This window comes from Stegostoma tigrinum, chromosome 19 (genome assembly GCF_030684315.1).
Source record: "Stegostoma tigrinum isolate sSteTig4 chromosome 19, sSteTig4.hap1, whole genome shotgun sequence".
Classification (NCBI taxonomy): Eukaryota; Metazoa; Chordata; class Chondrichthyes; order Orectolobiformes; family Stegostomatidae; genus Stegostoma; species Stegostoma tigrinum.
The window spans coordinates 30959266-30980502 of record NC_081372.1 but is presented as its reverse complement, the minus strand read 5'-3'; the positions used below and the strand labels follow the sequence as shown (position 1 = coordinate 30980502).

Sequence of the window (21237 nt, the reverse complement as noted above, 5' to 3'; positions counted from 1 at the left end):
GTGGGACAGGCTATTGTTGGCATGTCAATTGCTGATGCTGTTATTAGTAAGAGGCTGACAACATTAAAGAAGACAGAATCTTCATTCTGAATTCTCTTTCTCACATCTCACCCCTTCCGCATCCTGCACGCTATAAGCTGTTGATGAATAAAATAAGCAAGTGACATGCATGTTGCCCAAGTGCCAGGTAATGATCATTTCCAACAAGAGAGAATTTAACCCATCACCTCTTGATGTTAAAATGCATTACCACCACTGAATACCTCCTTATCAACATCCTTGAAGTTACCATTGATAAGAAATTGAATTAGGCCAGTCATATTAATACTGTGGCTACAAGACTAGTCAGAGGCTATGAATTCTGAAGCAATTAAGTAACTTCCAAATCCCCAATGCCTATCCATCATCTATGAGGCACAAGTCAGGAGTGTGATGGAATATTCTCCACTTGCATGGATAGGTGCAGATTTCCATAACACTCAAGAAGCTTCACACCATCCAAGACAATGTTCCATACTTAATCGGCACTCTATCAACCACCTTCAGCATTCACTTCCTTCACCACTGATACACAGTAACAGCAGTGTACACCATCGACAAGATGCACTGTCCTAACACATTTCCCAAATATGCAATCTCAACCCCCTAGAAGGTCAAGACAACAGATGCAAGGGAACACCACCACCTGTAAGTTCCCCTCAGTTATTGATTATCCTGCGTTGGAATTGTGTTGACATTCCCTCAGTGTTGCTGGGCCAAAATTATAGAACTCCATTTGTAATAGCACTTTGTGTCCCCATACATGCCAAGGATTAGGCCATTTCAAGAAGGCAGCTCACAGCCACCTTCTCCAGGGCAATTGAGAATGGCCAATAACTGTTGGCCTAGCCAGCAATGCCCACATCTCTTGAATGAATTGTTAAAATCAAACTTGCACTTTTTTCTAACTCTTGACAGCGCAACATTACTTTTTATATTGCTCCTTTATCAATCCCCAAGAAGTTCAGCCTGGCCAGACAATGAGGGATTAGCAAGACACAGTGATGATGAAAACACAACATTACTTGATTTCTCACACTGTTCTTTTCACCATTCAGATGCTGGCATTTTATTTAACTTATAAGGTATGTCGGACAACTATAATCGATGGTTATGGGGAAAAGTTAGGAAAGTGGGGTTGAGGATCATCAGATCAGCCGTGGCTTAATTAAACATCAGAGCAGACTCAATGACCTACTTCAGTTTCTATGTTTTTATACGTGTCTACACGTTGCGTGAGCTAATTTTGTTAATGACGCAAAGATCAGCAGGAAAGTGAGTTGTGAAAAAGACATAAGGGGCTGACAAAGGAATACAGATCGATTTAAGTGAATAGGCAAAAATGGGCAAGTAGAATACAGGAGGGAAAATATGAAATTGTCCATTTCTGCAGAAGAGTTTTAAAAAAAAAAGTTATCTAAATGGTGAGATGTTGCAGAGCTCTAAAATGCAGAGAGATATTGGATGAATTGCAGAAGATTAACATGCAGGTACGGCAAGTAATAAGAAACCTAACAGAATATTACGTTTATTACAACGAGAATTAAAGACAAGAGAGGCGGTTATGCTTCAGTTGGACAAGGCTTTAGACTGCATCTGGACTACTGTGTACAGTAGTGGTCACTGTACATACAAGAAGGATGTTAATGCATTGGAAGCAGTTCAGAGAAAATTTACCAGATAAATACCTGGAATGAGTGGATTGCCTTATGAGGAAAGGCTAGACACTATTCTCTGGTGTTTAGAAATGTCAAAAGTGACTTAATTTTAAAGTGCAGGATCCTGGGATGACTCGACTTGGAGCATGTCAAAAGGATGTTTCATGTTGTGGTAAAATCTAGAATTAGGGGTCACAGTTTAAAAATAAGGGTTACCCATTTAAGACAGAGATGAAGAAACTTTTCTTTCTCTCAGTGAGTTGAGAGTCTTTGGAATTCCTTCATCATCATTACCATCATAGAATCCCTACAGTGTGGAAACTGACCCTCAGAGCATCCTCATCAGACCCATCTCCTTCATCTACTTGTCCCTAAACACTATGGGCAATTTAACATGGCCAATCCATCTAACCTGCACTCTTTGGACTGTGGGAGGAAACTGGAGTACCCAGAGGAAATCCATGCAGACATGGGGAGAATGTGCAAACTCCATGCAAGCAGTCACCCAAGATTCGAATTGAACTTGGGTTCCTGGCACTGTGAGGCAGCAGTGCTAACCACTGAGCCACAGTACCGCAAAAAGCAGTGGATGCAGAATCTTTAAATATTTTAAGGCAGGGTTGGTGGATTCTTGACTACCAAAGGAATGTCAGATTATTGGAGATATGCAGGAATTGTGAACTGAAGTTAAATTCTGATCGTCAATGAGCTCACTGAATGGCAGAGCAGGCGAGAGTGGCCTCTTCTTCTTCCTTGTTTGTATGTTCAATAGCATAGACAAACAATCTGGACATGGCACCATATAAACTGCAGCGTTAGGGCATGAGGAAAGCATATGCAGATAGTAGCTCACCAAAGGGTGAAATCAGGCGAGTTTCAAAGCCAAATATGCCGATGAGGAGTAAAACACAGAACAGCAGATGCTGGAGATTTGAAACAAACACAAATAGAAATTGCTGGAGAAACTTAGCAGGTCTGGTAGCTTCTGAGGAGAGAAAGCAGGGTCAACCTTTTCAAATCCAATATCCCTTCTTCATAATGCTGAGCTTGACATTGAACTCGAAACATGACTTTGTTTTCTCTCCACAGATGCTGCCAGACCTGCTGAATTTCTTCAGCAATTTATGTTTTTGCTTGTTTCAAATCTCTTGTAGCTTCTGTTCGTTGTTTAGTTCCTCATCAGCATACTTGACTTTGAAACTTATGTTTCGCTAGCAGTTTCTCGTTTTGTTTGTTACTCAGCTGTAGGTTTTTGCTGATGGCTATACATAATGAAACACTTGCTGCATGGAAAACCTGACACCTGTGGTCAGTGGTGAGGGACATAGAGGACTCTGACTCTAATATCGCACAGGGCTTGGAGCAAAGTTTGGATCACACCCTTTACAACGGGGAAATGGTGACCAAATTCTTTTGTGTTCTTCTGAACCATGATGTAGCATTTGATATTTAATATGACTATTTCTAATGAAGCACATGTAGCAACTTTCCATTGTACTGCTGTGCCGGAAACTCACTTACCACCAGCTTGCACTGCTGTCATCATGGCTGAGATTGCAGTTTACAAAGGGCTGGCAGTGTGTTTTAGCAGTCCACCATTTTGTTGATAAATGTTTCCAGAATTTCTGAAGCCGTCCCACAGGTGCAGTGCCAGTGCCACTTTGGAACATGAACCCATTGTCATCTCACAGGATGATGGCATTCATCCTCCTACTCCTTCTACTCCAGCAGTGCTCTCCCTGTTGTTAATCGCCCAGTGGAGGCTGCCACCAATATATCAAGTAGTGGTGACTGAAGCCAGTCCCCTTAGATGCAGGGCTGATCAGTGTTGCCCTCAGAGACCATCTGCAGAGACCCCTCCAATGGAAGATCAGCAGCCACTGGTAAAACAGATGCTGGCAGCTCTCCATTGCAGACAGTGTCACAAAGAGCAGTGGCAGTTGCTGGTAAGATGCTCTCTAGGAGCTTAGAATCACTCTCAACCCAGATCAGAGATAGGTGAGGGAAGGATGGGGTCAGCAACAGTGGCAGGGTCAATTTTATGTGAGACGATCCCCTACTGTCATCCACCTCACCTCCCTTATCAATGCTGGGTCCCTTGGTCAGCTACTGAAATTCTTCAATGATTGGCTTCCTAGAAGTCACATGCACCTCCCAGGAGGGTCTGCTTTTCAAGCTTTCCAAACAGTAATTGTCCTACTTATGACTAGATTCAGCCCCACAGTCATGGCATGAGACCCTTGGGGGCACTAATTGCCCACTTGAGGCCCCCTATGGACAGTGAGATAGAAAAAGTTGAGGCGTTCTCAGCCGGAATCTTCCTGCCTGAATAAATGCCACCCCATCTCCAAATGAGCCTGGAGGAATGCATTAAATTCTGTCTAGACGTTCGTAGTTTTAGTTCAATTCAACTGGAGTCTACGAGGATATTCGTGTAGAAGTTGATGAACCTGGACTTGATGCTGATGTAATCAGTTGGCAGGATTCGACATTTGGAATATTTATTGTATAATTTTTGACGCCCCCATTTCATCAGAATATCAGTGCATTAAAGATGATTTAAGAAAGGGCACTAAGGATAATCCAAGACAATGGGCTCCACGTTATGGAAGATTTTGATGAACAAAGTTGTTTACATGAGAAGAAGATAAAATAAGCATGTGATTTTGGCATTTAAAATACCTGTAATTCTAGATTTCATAAATGCAATTGAATGGACTCTTTCACAGAAGTAGTGGATATTGTTTAAAATTAACAAGAGAATGAAGATTTTCTTCACTGAAAAGTAAATATGTAATATGAAGAATGATGTCAGCACAGTGTTTCCATTAAAGTTTCGTCAATAAAATAACTACAAATGAGTTTATTGTATAGTCAGTTGTAAAATATTTAAAGCACAACAGAGTTCAGCTTATTTAAAACAAATCCACAGGGCTCACCTTACAGGTCAAATTCTATAATGAATAAAAATGACTGGCATTTTTGCAAAGTTAATGTTTGTAGTAAAATTAAAAACTGATATTGAAGCCAAAGTATTTTGTCAAGAAATAGCTGAATTCTGCATATTTCTAAAACACGTTACTGATAGGCCTGCAGTTTTCTAATTAATAATTTCACAAGCTGTGGGTCATATTTTGAGAATAAGGACAAGACCAGTATACTGAATAGCAGGAATTTAATACTCTTGTTACTAATGTGTTTCCAGAAAAAATGTCAGATCAAGTTTCTGCCACAATATTCTAGAAGGCAGGCACTTTAGCAGTTGGAGGATTACAGCAGTATTTCTGAATCAAAATAAAATAAAGTCAAACATCATTTCAAATTATGAAGTTTTCTGAATATTCAGAAATATTAATCTTTGCTGTGCTGCATTCAGTTAATCTTGTAGTGCAATCAAGTTGCAAATATTGTGAGCAAAATTACATTTCACTAGGAAGTGGAGTTGGATCTGTATAAATTTATCAGAAGTTAAACTTGTAATTTCCTACTAATCTATAGTGTTCTGTCAGAGCACGATGTTATCTGAAATGTAAGATCTTTCTATTAGTTTTCACCCAGCGATATATTTAATCCATTTTGTGTGTTATAATTCAAGCTTTTGTCCAGCTCATGTACCTCTTTATTGGAAAATTGCCCAAGTATGTCCTGTAAACAAAAAACAGGACAAATCCAACCCGGCCAGTTACCACCCCATCAGTCTGCTCTCCATCATCAGAAAAGTGTTGGAAGGTGTCATCAACAGTGCTATTAAGCAGTATCTGCTCAGAAATAACCTGGTCAGTGACGCCCAGTTTGGGCTCTGCCAGGGCTACTCAGCTTCTGAGTTCAAACATAGACAAAAGAGCGGAATTCCAGAGGTGAGTTGAGAGTGACGGCCCTTGATATCAAGACTGCATTCGACCGAGTATTGCATTAAGGAGCCCAAGCAAAACTGGAATCAAATGGGTATGAGGGGACAAACTCTCCGATGGTTGGAGTCACACTTGACACACAGGAAGATGTTTGTGGTTGTTGGAGGTCAGACATCTCAACTCTAGGACATCTGTGCATGAGTCGTTCAGGTTAGGGTCCTAGGCCCAACCATCTTCAGCTGCTTCATCAATGACCTTCCCTCTATCATAAGGTCAGAGGTAGGAATGTTCGCGGATGATTACACTATGTTCAGCACCATTTGTGACTCCTCAGATACTGAAGCAGTCCTTGTTCAATGTAACAAAATCTAGACAATATCCAGACTTGGGCTGACAAGTGGCAAGTAGTGTTCATGCCACACAAATGCCAGGCTGTGACCATCATCAATAAGAGACAATCTAACCACAGCCCCTTGACATGCAATGGTGTTACCTTCACTGATAACCCCCAGGATGTTGATAGTGGGGGTATCATCGACCAGAAACTCAACTGGACCCACCACATAAACACAGTGGCTACAAGAGCAGGCCTGAAGCTAGGAGTAATGCGACGAGTAACTCACCACCTGACTCAAAGCCTGTCTACCATCTACAAGGCACAAGTCATGAGTGTGATGGAATGCTCCTCACTTGCCTGGATGAGTGAAGCCCCAACAAAAACTCAAGAAGCTTGACACCATGCAGGACAAAGCAGCCTGCTTTATTGGAACTGCATCCACAAGCGTCGACTCCCTCCACCACTGACACTCAGTAGCAGCAGTGTGTACTATCTACAAGATGCACTGCAGAAATTCACCAAAAATCCGCTAACAGCACCTTCCAAACCCACACCCACTTCCATCTAGAAGGACAAGGGCATCAGACATATGGAACACCACCATCTCCAAGCCACTCACCATCCTAACTTGGAAATATATCGCCATTCCTTCACTGTCACTGGGTCAAAATCCTAGAATTCCCTCCCTAAAAGCATTGTGGCAGCAGGAGGAATGCAGCTCACCACCACCTTCTCAAGGGCAGCTAGGGATGGGCAAGAACTGCTGGCCAGCCAGTGACACCCACATCCCACAAATGAATAGAGAAAATAAATTTATTTATAAGACTGTTAACATAAATAGATCAATGCTTTGAATTTCCACTTGGTTATCTAGTGGGATAAAGGCAGAACTCTCAGCAGCTATATCAATGCTAAAAATACCCATTTCTCCAAACATTTGGCAAAGACAACTTTAATGACAAAGTCCAAGTGTACCTGGGATGTCTAATGAACTCTTCTGAACACCATACTGGACTCAATATGTTAACTCTATTTCTCTCTCCACAGATGCTGCCAGCCTGTTTCTCCAGCATTCTCTGTGCTTAATATTAAGGGTTAGATGGCATCTGTTTCATACAGATTTCTAATTTCTGTATTTAAACTTGCAAGAGTATTCTCAATAGATTCTGCACTTTAGAAAACAAGAGCTGTAAAACATTTTTAGTAAAGGAAGTATATTTAGTACACGAGGGGTTAAGGCATTGTTCTGCATTATTTGGAAACCTGTACCTTTGCTGTACAGCTTTTGGCTCACTGTCTATATTGTCACATTACCTTCATCCTGTTTGTTGAAGAAGACTATCATAGTTTTTTTGTCAGATAAATATTTTCTCTTCTCAACCAAAATCCCCACTCCATGGCCACCCAATGAGGGGTTATGTTTCCGCAGAGCAAAGCTTTCAGAAAAGATACGTGTGGCTGTGTTACCAAATACTGCAAAATGTGAATGAATGTACCCTTTTTAACTCTCTTTTCTCTCTTGTATATGCTATTAAAAATGAACGAATTGTTACTATTATCACCTCAGCGTGAACTCAGTGTAAGGTATGAACAAATAATGGTAGGCATACACCATTTTTTATGAATGGCAAGAGGCACTATGAATACTGGTCCATGCTTCGGCACGTGGAGTCCTACACCTGTTCCTGTAACTCTGAATTCATGAGGATATGTTCTTTAGCACCTATTAATTTTTGTTGGATTTTAAATACTTTTTTGACCAGTGCTTCAAAATTATAAAAAAAATGTGACGGAGCAAGGTGAGTACTCAAAATGTCTCGATGAAAACAGTTATTTTGGTAATCATTATTTGTGTATAACTCTAACCTTCCTGGTCTGTTTGAATCCGTAAAGTTAAAAATCACAGAAAAATTATGCTGACCCTCATGATCAGATAAGACAGTTTCCAAGATTTAAGATTGTTCGACGATGTATTTATTCAACTAAACTTTCCATCAATGGTCAGCCACAATAGAAATATAACAGGAAGTTAACTATCTGCCTTAGACACAGGAAGTTTAGAGGGTTTAGAATTTAATGTCATGTTCAATAGCTGCAGTGTGTGACATCTACCATGCTTGCTGTGTAATTCTTTAGAAATTTTTACACTTAAGTTCCTGTCAGATTAAAAATAGAAGAAAACTTTAAAAATGCAGCTATTTTTGGTCTGCTGTGAAATACATATTGTACCCATACTCATGAGTCTTCAGTTTAGAGTGTATTAATTTCAAAACACATGATTATATACTGCATTGCATGGTAATGCCCTCCTGCAGCACACAGGGGACTATTGCAATTTGACTTTTTTTTGTTGGGTATTAATGAATTGAAATCTCTTCTTTCCCACCGATTCTGTATTTCCTTCATTGTCCTGCTCTGAATATAATCCCCAACTGAACAGAGGAAACTGCGCTGGGATATGTGAGGAGAATTTGCATACTTCATTCATTTTCATAGCTGTTTTTGCACCTCAAGCCTGTGCGTGGCTATTTAGGAAGCAACAACTAATAACTGCTTAGTGTTTTTCTATAATTTATAGTTTGTGCAGTCTCACACTATGTTATGATGTGAAACTTAAATTATTTAACTTATTCCCCACTCTGAAAAAATATCAATTTCATTGCTAATTTATACAGTCATACAGCATGGAAACAAGTCCATGCTGACCAGGTTCCCAAGCTAAACCAGTTCCACCTGCCTGTGCTTGGTCCATATCACTCCGAACCTTTCCTATTCACAAACTTATCCAAATATATTTTAAACATTGTAACTTTACCTTTTATTCACCCCTTTCTCTGGTAGTTCATTCCACACATGAACCATTTTTTTTAAAAGTAATGTTGCCAGTTGTCCTTTCTAAATCTTTCTCATGTTACCTTAAACAACACCCCTCAGTTTTGAACCCCCACCCCACCCCCAGTAAAAGACTCTTATCATTCATCTTATCTGTGTCCCTCATGATTTTATAAACCTCAATAAGAGCGCCTTTCAACCTTATACCCCCCAGTGGAAAAAGTCCCAGTCTTACCAATCTATTTTTTATAACACAAACCCTCCATTCCCAGCAACATCGTGGTAAATCTTTTCTGAACCCTCTCCAATTTAATAATATCCTTCCAATAACAGGGTGACCAGAACTGCACACAGTACTCCAGAAGAGTATTGTTCATCCACAACATAATGTCCCAACTCTTATATTGACAGGTCTGAGGAATGAAGGCAAGCATGCTAATCGTGTCTTTAACCATCCTGTCTACTATGACACAAATTTCGAAGAATTAATCCCAGAATCCCCTAGGGGTCTCTGTTCTACAGAACTGTTCAGACCCCTGCCATCAATTCCAATCCTTGTTTGTATTAAAATGCAATACCTGTTATTTTTCCAAATTAAACTCCATCTGCCACTCCTTAGCCCATTGACCCAATTGATCAATATCTCTTTGTAATCATAGTTAACCTCCTTCAGTATTGACTCTCCCACCAGTGTCGTCTGCAGAATTACTCACTGTGCCATTTTATTCTCATCCAAATCATGTATATAAATGCTAAACCAAAGTGGACCCAGTACTGATCCCTGTATACAAAGTGCTTCTTGTTTAGTAATGGTTTGCTGCTTGAACTGCTCTTTGCTTGACATGAACTGGGTATAACGGCTGCAAGTAATAACTGACTTAGATGTCGCTTGAGATGTAACCACATGTGGCCCAGGTATTTATCGCCCTTAATCATGACAAATTAACAACTAAATCTGAGTCTTGATAGTAACTATCTGTTTATTTCTGCTGCACTTTCTTTAAAAAAATGAAAACAATTTGCACTTAAAACTATTGTTATAAGACACCAATACCTCTGCTCAAGATGCAGATCAAAAAGTAAACTTTCATGGAATTTGCTAGGACAGTCAATTGGAAAAACTGATGCCTCAATGCCAACCCAAAATGAGCAGGTTCCACGCCAATGTCAAATTTTGGTTTTGTTTATCCCAATGGGTAGAAAGTAATGCCAGCTATTTTGTCTTGTAGAAACAACAGAAATAAACAGTATTTAATCCATTGAGCCCATCTACTCTAATCCAAACTCTTTGCCCATTCCCTCTATCCTTTCTTAATCTCCCATTCCAGACTCTTATCCAGTTCTATTTTAAATGTTCTAGTCCCTGCATAAGCACCACATGTGGTAAACATTTCATGTCTTAATAATTACAATGTGAACATTTTTTCTCGTTCCCTTTTTTTCCCCTGGTGGTTTCCTCGTTTCCAATTCATCAAGCGACACAAGCAATCATTTAATGTTTACCTTCTCAAACCTTCATCTTTTCTGCTTTAATATTTATTGAGACTGGTTAGAAAACAGATTTCTTAGTAATTAGAGATTTTGGAATTTAGATGATGGAATCCACACTGTCAATGATTGGCTTCCTCACAATCCCAAGCCTTAAATGGCTACAAATATACCTCTTCAACAAAAGAAGTGAAGAGCTTGTTGATTCAAAAGATTCTTAGCATTCCTATTTTCCATTGACGCCTAAGACCAATATTAACTGAGAGACAAGTTGCACATTCATCTGTAGTTAAAACTATTAATGATTTACTTTTGCAGTTTAGTTAACTAGAATGAGCCATAAGAATTAAGAAAGCAATATACAACTTCAATGGAAAAATGTAACTGTATCCAAGAGCATTTTCAATCTTGCCTTGCAAGTGAAACTTCAAGTCCATTTAGCCTGCACGTGTTAGTGCAACTAACTGAGAATATGCTACTGCAGTGTAGCCAGCTGTGAATAGTTTAACTATGATTTAGTGGAAGCAGAGAGTTTACATAAAATCTTTATCTCTTCTTCAAAGTGGCTGTTAAATTTTACGTTATTATTAAAAATAAAATAATAATTTGTTTTCTTTTTAATAATAACTTGTTTAGAAATGAGAAGTCCATAATTTTGGAATGTGAGTGTAAATTGCTCTCATATTTCTTGAGCACATGGAGAACCTTCAGATTGTTGAAGGTTATAACTGTGTTTTATCATTTGCAGTTTTCTGTCAGGAGGGTTTTGTGCTTGAAGCTCACAAACATAGTTCTCTGTTCACAAAATAAAATCAAAAATAAGCATTGATTAGTGTGGCCCCAAATCTGGCATGGCAGTCTGCGCTGCAGGGGACAGAAATGGGTTGAGAAGGTGCACAATTTGCTGGCCATCATTTTCCCTGGGTCCTGTTTTCATAATATTTGTTGTGTCTCTGCACAGCTTTTAATGCATAAACCTCTGAAGGCTGACCATTTGGAAATGCAACCAAATTTTTGTTTTCTACTGTGTTTGAAACAATGCTTCTTTGTTCTGCACCTCCTCCCCCCACCACCCTCCTCCAAAAAGCACATGTAAAAACAGAGTGCCTAGATTTTAAACTGCACTAATACTGTGTAGGCGTCTGAAATGTAACCACACAGCAAAATATAACAACCTTAAAAAAAAGCCTCATGTTAACTCCTCCTTGAGCATTCAAAAAAGGTTTGGCATCGTGAATCACTAAACAAACTGAAGTTTATCAGGCTTCAGTTTAATATCAGTAATAAACTGTGCACCAGCCTCAAAGAAGCCTGCAAGGCATTTAAGGAAGGCTATAATCCTGTAATGAAGCTAGAGAAGCAGCATGATCACTCAATTTGGATGAAGGGACCACATATACAAAGCTACATTTTCTGATTGCACCAAGATAAGCAGGAAAGTAAAGAGTTGATATGAGATAAAGAGTCTATAAAAGGAAATAGTTTAGTGAGTGGCAAAAAGGTTGGTAGCTAGAGTAAATGTGAATTTACCAATTTTGTTACAAGCAGCATACCATTTTAGCAGAGAATATACGGTCTCCTAATTGGAAAAACATTATAATTACTTAGAGTCCATTCAGAGAAGCTTTAGTCAACTCATTACTGGGATGGAATGGTCATCTTATGAACAAAAATTGAACACATTAGATGTATAGCCATTGGAGTTTGGAAGAATGAGCCGTGATTTTACTGGAGCAGAAAGTCTTGATGGGACTGGATAGGGTGGAATACCCAGATGATGTTTCCTTTGTGGAAAATTAAAATTAGAGGACATCATTTCAGAAAAACAGGTTTCCTGTTTAGCCTGTTAAATTTTCTTCCCCAGAAGGCTATGTGTTTAAACTTATTCAAGACAGAGTTAAGTAGGTTTTTGATAGATAAGGGAGTCAGGGTTTATGATGTGCTGAAAGGAACATGGAGTTGAGACTTCACCCAAATCAGCCACAATATCATTGAATTGTAGAGCAAGGTCATAGGGCCAAATGGCCTAGTCCTACCCCTAAATTCCATGTTCCTCTGGACCAAAAATTGGAAGAAAACAAGGGACAAGAACTAAGCAACTTAAAGATGGAATTATATTGCTTGATGTAGACTATACACCAGCAATTAGTGGGAACAGTGTAGACATATAAATCTGCAGGGAAATTACAGAAAGATGCAAACATTGTACGGTAGCTAAAATTGGGATCTTTAACTGCCCTGATATAGACTGAGACAGTGATAGCATAAGGAACATACAAATATTCCTGGACTGTGTTCAGGAAAGTTTTCTACAACATTTTGACAAGTTTAATAATAAAAGATCTGGTTCTTGAGATAACCTGTGCCAAGTAGCTCAAGTGAGAGTGGAGGAATATTTTTAGGAGACAGCAGTCATTATTAAGGTTTAGGATGATGGTGGAAAAGGACAATGGGCCATCTTTCAAAAGAAAAATGGCTCAGACATATTCAAGGTGGTATCAAAAAGGGAAAAGCAAGCTAAACAAATCCAAAACTCTGGATGAAAAGAGAGATAGAAATCAGGATAAGGAACTCAGTGCACATATGATATGTGTGAAGTAGTAAATACAGTTCAGAGCCAAGAGAAAACAAACGGTTCAGAGGGAGATTGGAAAAGCACATTAGAAATGAGGAGAGATTATAAGAGGAATTCTAGAGGCACATCAGTAGTAATAAGTTAGTAATAGGAGGAATAAGGGTGGTTGGAGGCATAGAAGGGAAAATACCACATGGAAGCAAGACGCATGGCTGAAACAGTAAATCAATATGTAGATAATAAAATGTGAGGCTGGATGAACACAGCAGGCCAAGCAGCATCTCAGGAGCACAAAAGCTGACGTTTCGGGCCTAGACCCTTCATCAGAGAGGGGGATGGGGGGAGGGAACTGGAATAAATAGGGAGAGAGGGGGAGGCGGACCGAAGATGGAGAGCAAAGAAGATAGGTGGAGAGGGTGTAGGTGGGGAGGTAGGGAGGGGATAGGTCAGTCCAGGGAAGACGGACAGGTCAAGGAGGTGGGATGAGGTTAGTAGGTAGCTGGGGGTGCGGCTGGGGGTGGGAGGAAGGGATGGGTGAGAGGAAGAACCGGTTAGGGAGGCAGAGACAGGTTGGACTGGTTTTGGGATGCAGTGGGTGGGGGGGGAAGAGCTGGGCTGGTTGTGTGGTGCAGTGGGGGGAGGGGATGAACTGGGCTGGTTTAGGGATGCAGTGGGGGAAGGGGAGATTTTGAAACTGGTGAAGTCCACATTGATACCATATGGCTGCAGGGTTCCCAGGCGGAATATGAGTTGCTGTTCCTGCAATCAATATGTAGCATTTGTCTTTACCAGAGGCAAATGCTACCCGGGCCATAAAGGAAACTCAGTCACTAGAAGAGTTCAAAACTCTGTAAAGAGGGAGTATTGGAAAGGCTATCTGTTCTTAAACTTGACAAGTACAGGACTGGATAAATGCATCCTGGGATGTGGAAAGAACTGACAGTGGAAAATGTTAGGACATTGTCCATAATTTTAGTCTTCCTGAACTGCAAACTGGAGAATTGCAGAAATCACTCGCTTCAAAAAATGTTGTAAGGTTAAGTCCAGTGTTTAAAGACCAGTTTGTTTATCTTCAGTGATTGTAAAGCTCTAGAAACTATTCCCTGAGTGATAAGGAGCAATGTAATGGTTAGTGGACATTTTTTTCAGGCTGGAAGAAGGCTTGCTTTGGAGTTTGCCAGGGGTCTGTGTTGGGAATCTTGTTTTATCTGATACCTAGATTAATGATCTAGATCTTCGTGAGCAAAAGGACAATTTCAAAGTTTGTAAATTATATGAAACTTGGAAACGCTGTGAAGAGGAAATTACAGAAAACCATAAGGATGTAGATAGGTTGATGTAGTAGGCATTTAGATGGCAGAGATGATGGCGAGGTGTAAAGTGATGCATTTTAGTAGAAGGATGTGGACTGACACTACAAGATAAGGGATCAACCTGGGTATGTATGTGCATAAAACGTTGTGGGTGACAGAAATCATAGAAAGAGCAGTTATGAAAGCCAATTGTATCCTGAGTTCTATAATTATGGAGTACAAGAGCAAGGAGGTTATGCTATACCTATACAAGACACTTGTTGATCCTCAGCTGGATTATTGTATGCAGTTTTGGGTTGATTTAGGAAGCTATAAGAGGGAATGTAAATACATTGAAGAGAGTGCTGAAGAGGTGTACAAGAACATTTCTAGGGATGAGAAGCATCAGCTATGAGAAAAACTTCAGCTACGAGAGGAGATTAGAACTGTTCTCCCTTGAAGAAAAGAGGCTAAGGGGAGATCTAATAAAAGTTTTCAAAATCATGGGAGGTCTGGATAGAATAGATAGGATGAAACTGTTGTAGCATATAAAACGATTGAAATTAAGGTGACACTTTAAAAGGATTTGCAAAGTAGCAGTTGTGATGAATAAAAGCAATTTTAAATGAGTGGACCTAAGATGCTGCTTAGCCTGCTGTGTTCATCCAGCCCCACACTTTATCTTGGATTCTCCAGCATCTGCAGTTCCCATTATCTCTTTAAATGAGTGGTTCAGTTCTGAAAGCACTGCCTGGTTATGTGGTAGAGGTAGGTTCAGTTGAAGCTTTGAAAAGGGAATTGAATGATTATTTGAGTAGACATAACGTGCAAAAGCATGAGGATAATACTTCAAGTATTGTATCAGCATTCTATCATCAGACCTGTGCAATTAGGGTTTAGCCTAAGTTTGTAACTTATTCCACCTTTCCAGAAGGTATTCACTGATATTGAAACCTACTGTACTTTTGTGGTTATAGCTCACCTTCAGTATTACATCATGGCTCTGAGGAGAGTCAGAATATATAATAATCTGCAATGCTGTGGATGTCCATGGCAGAATTTGACCATGTTTTCAACTGTTAACTTAAGGTACACTTTTTCTGGAGTGGGTGGTGAGAAAGAGAGGCTATTGAGAGTGAGAAATAATAATGTTTTTCAATATCTTTTCCCCTAACTCTCTGGCATGGGTATCATGGAACCAAACACTGTTGTTCTTTGTTGCCCCAACTAAGACAATTAAAATCAGCACACATTGCTGTTTAGTAGGAGATGTAATGTATTTACTCACATATACTTGGGGCTCATTTAGTCCCCTTTTGGTGACCTGAATATCTGTCCTCTAATTTCTTGATTTATAATTGAGAATAACTTGTAACTGGGACCATGATATAGAACAAAGCCTAGTGTGCAACATAGAGTAAGTGGGATAATTATCGATGTTCCTGAGTGTAAAACAATACATTTCATCAGTACTGTGTTGACAGTAGAAACATATAAGCAAATTCAAGGTATAAAACATTCCTAAAATGTTTACCGTCTTTTCCGACCATGAAGCTTTCCATAAGAATTTAATGAAAACCTACTAACATTGTACCCGGTGTGGCTTCCTCTACATTGGGGAAACCAATCGGAGGCTTGGGGACCGCTTTGCAGAACACCTCCGCTCGGTTCGCAATAAACAACTGCACCTCCCAGTCGCGAACCATTTCAACTCCCCCTCCCATTCTTTAGATGACATGTCCATCATGGGCCTCCTGCAGTGCCACAATGATGCCACCCGAAGGTTGCAGGAACAGCAACTCATATTCCACTTGGGAACCCTGCAGCCCAATGGTATCGATGTGGACTTCACCAGCTTCAAAATCTCCCCTTCCCCCACTGCATCCCAAAACCAGTCCAGTTCGTCCCCTCCCCCCCACTGCACCACACAACCAGCCAGCTCTTCCCCTCCACCCCACTGCATCCCAAAACCAGCCCAACCTGGCTCTGCCTCCCTAACCTGTTCTTCCTCTCACCCATCCCTTCCTCCCACCCCAAGCTGCACCTCCATCTCCTACCTCCTAACCTCATCCCACCTCCTTGACCTGTCCGTCTTCCCTGGACTGACCTATCCCCTCCCTTCCTCCCCACCTATACTCTCTTCTCCACCAATCTTCTTTTCTCTCCATCTTCGGTCCGCCTCCCCCTCTCTCCCTATTTATTCCAGAACCCTCTCCCCATCCCCCTGTCTGATGAAGGGTCTAGGCCCGAAACGTCAGCTTTTGTGCTCCTAAGATGCTGCTTGGCCTGCTGTGTTCATCCAGCTCCACACTTTGTTATCTTGGATTCTCCAGCATCTGCAGTTCCCATTATCATTGATATGTTCACTGACTGGTTAAGTTACAGCAACTTGGCTATACTAGGTTTCATCCACTGAAAATGCAGGGGTAAAAGCTTATGAATTAAGACAAATGTTTCAATGAAAGAATCCACAATTAAGAAATGTACAGGTTTAGCTTAATTGCATTTCAGTCATTTTGTCTTACGAGCCAGTAGTGATTTTGAGGATATAAGTTTGCAAATTGATAGTAAGAAAGTTCAGTAGTGTTTGATATTTGGATCAATGTCCATTTCTTATTTTAACCACTATTAAGCCACTTAAAAAAAATCATTCAAATGTTCCACTAAAGTATCAACAAAAACTATTTAGGGATGCAATGATATCATTTTGCATATTACATCTTTTAATTTATCGTATTAACCTCTGTAAGGATGCCATCAACAATGCAGCTTCTTTTACCTGCAGAGGTAAATTGGACATTGTTCTCTATCACCGCTGTAATGTATGAAATATTAAACTACTCACATTGATAGGAAGAATAGAAAAGCAAAATATTTATTGGTGAGCGACTAAGGAACAGAGATTTAGGTGCACACACATCATTAAATAAAAAACATCAATTTATAATAAGTAATTAGGTAATTGCAAGGGTGCTGAGTATGAAGGGTCGGAGACTCTATCTGCAATTATATAGACTCCGACCTTCGCTGAAGTAGATGGTGAGGAAACTATTCCAACATATGAAAGGATCAAGAAAAAGAAGGCACAGATTTTAAATGTTTTGCAAAAGAGCTAAATGAGAGATGAGAAACCCTTTCAAACAATGAGTGGTTTAGGTCTAGAATGTATTGCCTGGAAGTGTGGTACAGGGCAGGTTCAATTGAGGCATTCAAGAGGGCACTGAAGTAATGTTTCTATTTAAGTAACTAGTGGACAAGGATATGAGGAGTAGGCAGGAAAATGACACTAAATTATGATGCACATTTGGAGAGCTAGTACAGACATACTGGGCTGAATGGCTTCCTTCTGCACATGCTAAAATCCTGTAATTCTGAAAGCAATATGAACAGTTTTGGTCTCTAGATAGTAAGACTAAGGTTAATTCTTTGGTGTGGGGTGTGGTGAGACATGTCCTTTAGGGAGAGATTCCTAATGCTAATGTGTTCCTAGAGCTAACTATAGGGGAGCTGCAGCATTCAGCAATACTATAATCTTGTAATCAAACCATAGTAATCCAGGAAATTAAATGCACTTATGTTCTTAAAACAATTACAGAAAGCAATGCAACAAAGGGGCATACATATGGGATTTAAACAGACTGTTACAACACAAAGACAGGCAGCCAAATCAAAACAGCCACCCTCTTCCCATATTCAAAAGAACACAGTAAAACTGAAACATTCAATGAACTTCAACATTTATCCTAATGCATCCCTAATCAAAATTTTTTGAATGAGACACTAGACACCAGTTTTGTAGATTAAACAAATGACATAACAAATTATAGATCATATTGTAACTTCAGTAGTGCAAAGTTTAAACCACAATGTAATCTGATTAATGTCTACGATTTAAACCTAATCTTCTTTGATTTTAGCCCCCATTCATGCAAAGACCAACAGACAAAAAGATGCAGTTAAAGGATGAAACAAAAGAAGAAAAAACGACATGTAACTGATTAGTTCACATAAGCAGACTGCATGAGCCATAACATCATAGGCACACAGGATTGTACTTTGATTGCTTCCTGAAGACACAAGTGCACGTAAATAGCTTCCTATAGGTTCCAAGGAATATTCACTTAATACTTGAACTGAAGTGCTTTCTTTGAACTTCAATAAGTTGCTAATGGGAAGATAACATGGAACAGTCTGTTCTGTAGCTTTCACAGTCACCATGCTTCTGACTTAAATACAGTTCAAAATCAGTTCAAACCTTGTTTTTTCTTTGTTAGACTGGTTGTCTCCCTAGGAGGCCCCAATTAACATTCAACATCTGCCATCTGTTTGAGCACAGAGCATGTCTGGAACTGAAACATCTGTAGCATTCTTTGAACAAGAGTCCATCTGCAATTGAGTTCTGGGCATGACCTCATGGGCAAATATCAGTTTGTTCTTTTTTTTAAAACCACAAGCTGCTGTTTATAATCCAAAGGTCGCCTTCAGTTCTCAGCCTACTGTTCACAGTTCAAAACCAAAAATGATTATAAAATAAATAAAATAATGAAAGTATCAAGACACCAAAATTATAATGTTGGCGGGGGGAGGAAGGTAAAAGACCAGTAAAAGATCGAGTTAAAAATCACGTTGCTTCACTAGGCAAGTCTAGAGGAGGGAAAAGTGGAAGATTGTGTCAGTTCCAATGATTTCAGCAGATTTCCCTCTGCAAAATCTTCAGCAGCATATTATATGGAAGAAGAGGGAATGACAGACATCACGTCTGCACTTCCCCTTTTAACTGCACGGATGCAGAAACCAAATATTACATGAAGTTTCATCATGAAATGAAAACAGTTTTCGAGTTTCATACTTTATAGCTGAAAATTCCAGGCCATAAGTTACTTGAGTTGGCAAGTTTGGATACTAATAGACTATTTTCCTTGGAGGAGTTTAGAACTAAAAACCAGTGTCAGTATAAGGCATTGGCCATTTACCACAGAGATGCAGAGAAATATCTTTACACTGAGGGTGATAAATATGGTATTTGCACATTGAAGAATCCTGCATCAGGTAGGGGATTGCCCACTAAAAGCTAGCCCCTGCCTTATATTCAATTGCATCTTTGTCCCCTATCAGTGACACTATGATCTCCATTCTGCTGTTATTTACCTATGGCATAGTTTCCTCTGATTCTGAGCCTCTTCCATTATCAGCAGCTGACACCATCCCTGATAGCATTGATTGGTAATATTATTAATTGACTTACTATTAATGATTAATCTAATTGGGAGCTTTCAGCAGCTGAGATTCCATCAGTGGGGTCCTAAGTCCCATAACAGGCTTGCATTAACCACTTGGGTGCCTGATAGCTCTCCACAAATATAACTCAAATCCTTTTGTTTCTTTTCTGCAACAATTTGACAGGCATTTAATTTCTTTTGGGTCTCCCTACCAAAGCAACAGATTCCCTGCTGGCGCTCAAACTGGGAGGGGGGGGGGGATGGTGGTGGTGGGCAGGACCCATGTTGGGAATTTTAATTTCAGCCCATTGTCTGTCAGTGACACTTTCACCCAAGTGTCTTGTGAGTAACAGTTAATCATGGGCCATTTAGGACTGAGATAAGAAGAAATTTCTTCACCCAAAGTGTAGTGAGCCTGCAAAATTCTCTGCCAAAGGAAGTGATTGAGATCAAAACTGAATATTTTCAAGCAGGAGTTGGAATTAATTACAGTTCTTTGGGGTTAAAAGAGAAAACTGGAAAAGGGTAATAAATTGGATGATCACCCATATTGAATAGCAGATGAGTTTGAAAGACTAAATGGGTTACTCCTATTTTCTATGTTTCTAGTACAGAGCAGTTTGCAAAAGTTTAGTTTCTTATGTTCAGTTGTGTTGTTATCACTGGGTCATCTTACAATTGGCATTGTTTGTGTTGTAAATACTATTTCATACTAACTTAGTAATTCAATAGTAAATTGGGACAATTAGCTTCTAGTCTCCTAGAAGATGACTAAGATGTACATAATAATTCCCGTTGCTTTTCATTCATCATTTTTTGATGTCTTAAAACGTGTGAGGAGCAATGCTGCCTAAATTTTTTTTGAGGGAAGTTGCAAAATGGTGTAAAAGGCATAGGGATATTTTTAACTTTGGACGATAATGGAAAATGGGTGATATTATACTGGCTGCCTGTTATACTTCTGGCTTAATATTCACTTTCACATTGTAATTGAGTAAGACACTTAACAGGTAGATGATCTAGTATCACTGCTTTTACACTTATCACCAAAAGTTCAAATTATCCCCCCACTCTCAACCAGGATTTTAGAAGTTGCTGCTTTGCTTTCAGTGATGCGGCTAAAGTTTACAATGTTAGATTAGAAGACTGTGTTTGTTTGCTTTTTAGTTATTCCACAAACATCTTTGGATGTTCTACATTCAAATTTGCACAAAATAAATTTGCTTTAAGTAAAGATGAAGCATTTTTGGTATGCAAATGCCTCAAACTGATCTAACAAAATATTCCTGCTACTTTCTGACTATTTGAATATTCTAAAAAGCAAACATTGTATCTGAATGGATTTGTATTTGTCTAGGTTTGAAATTTAATCACTTTTTATACTGTATTACTTCAGGGCAACTTTGGCATCTGCCCACCAAGCCCAACCATTGCCAAAGACCTTGAGTGTGTTGGAGAACACTACGCAGGTACGAGGGATGCACACGTTAATTAGGTATTGTATCTATTCTACCATCTGTGTGCTTTATCTTAAACTCCACAAACCTTTGTCTCTCTACTTCTCCCTCATATATTGAGCATTTGAAATAAGTTCATCTCTTCCCCAAATCCATCATCAACCCCTTAATTCTATCCAAAAATTTACATTTTGCTCTCTGACTTTGTGAAATGTTTTTCTGTTAAATTTGGTCTGTAAGTGCAACTTCTTGTGGCAGTACAAAACTTTGTGAGGATGAGTCCTTTCATCTAGCACGCTTGTACTCGTTCTCCAAATACTCTGACTAATCTCATTAATTTCCTTTCCCTATAACATGTTGATTTTTTTTTCTATATCTGCCGCCTTTTTAAGAGAGGTGATGTGATGGAAAATAAACTCTTATTTTACAACCCGTTTTGAAATTTAAATGAAGTGGAAAAATAAAACAATTACTCTGTATTTTTCCAGG

The 21237-nt window shown here is 39.5% G+C and overlaps 1 protein-coding gene across 4 annotated transcripts in view; it reads left to right on the top strand.

Moving 5' to 3' along the window:
- LOC125461422 (uridine-cytidine kinase-like 1) overlaps positions 1-21237 on the top strand; it is a 120783-nt gene that overhangs the window by 81169 nt on the left and 18377 nt on the right. For 2 of the 4 annotated variants that reach the window (XM_048550177.2, XM_048550180.1), the window contains exons 8-9: positions 8326-8345; positions 20688-20786. In XM_048550177.2, coding sequence (XP_048406134.1) covers positions 8326-8345; positions 20688-20786 — 119 coding nt within the window. Of the gene's footprint in view, positions 1-7452; positions 7470-8325; positions 8346-20687; positions 20787-21237 lie in introns of all 4 variants that reach the window. The other 2 variants (XM_048550178.2, XM_048550181.1) reach the window with 1 other exon arrangement.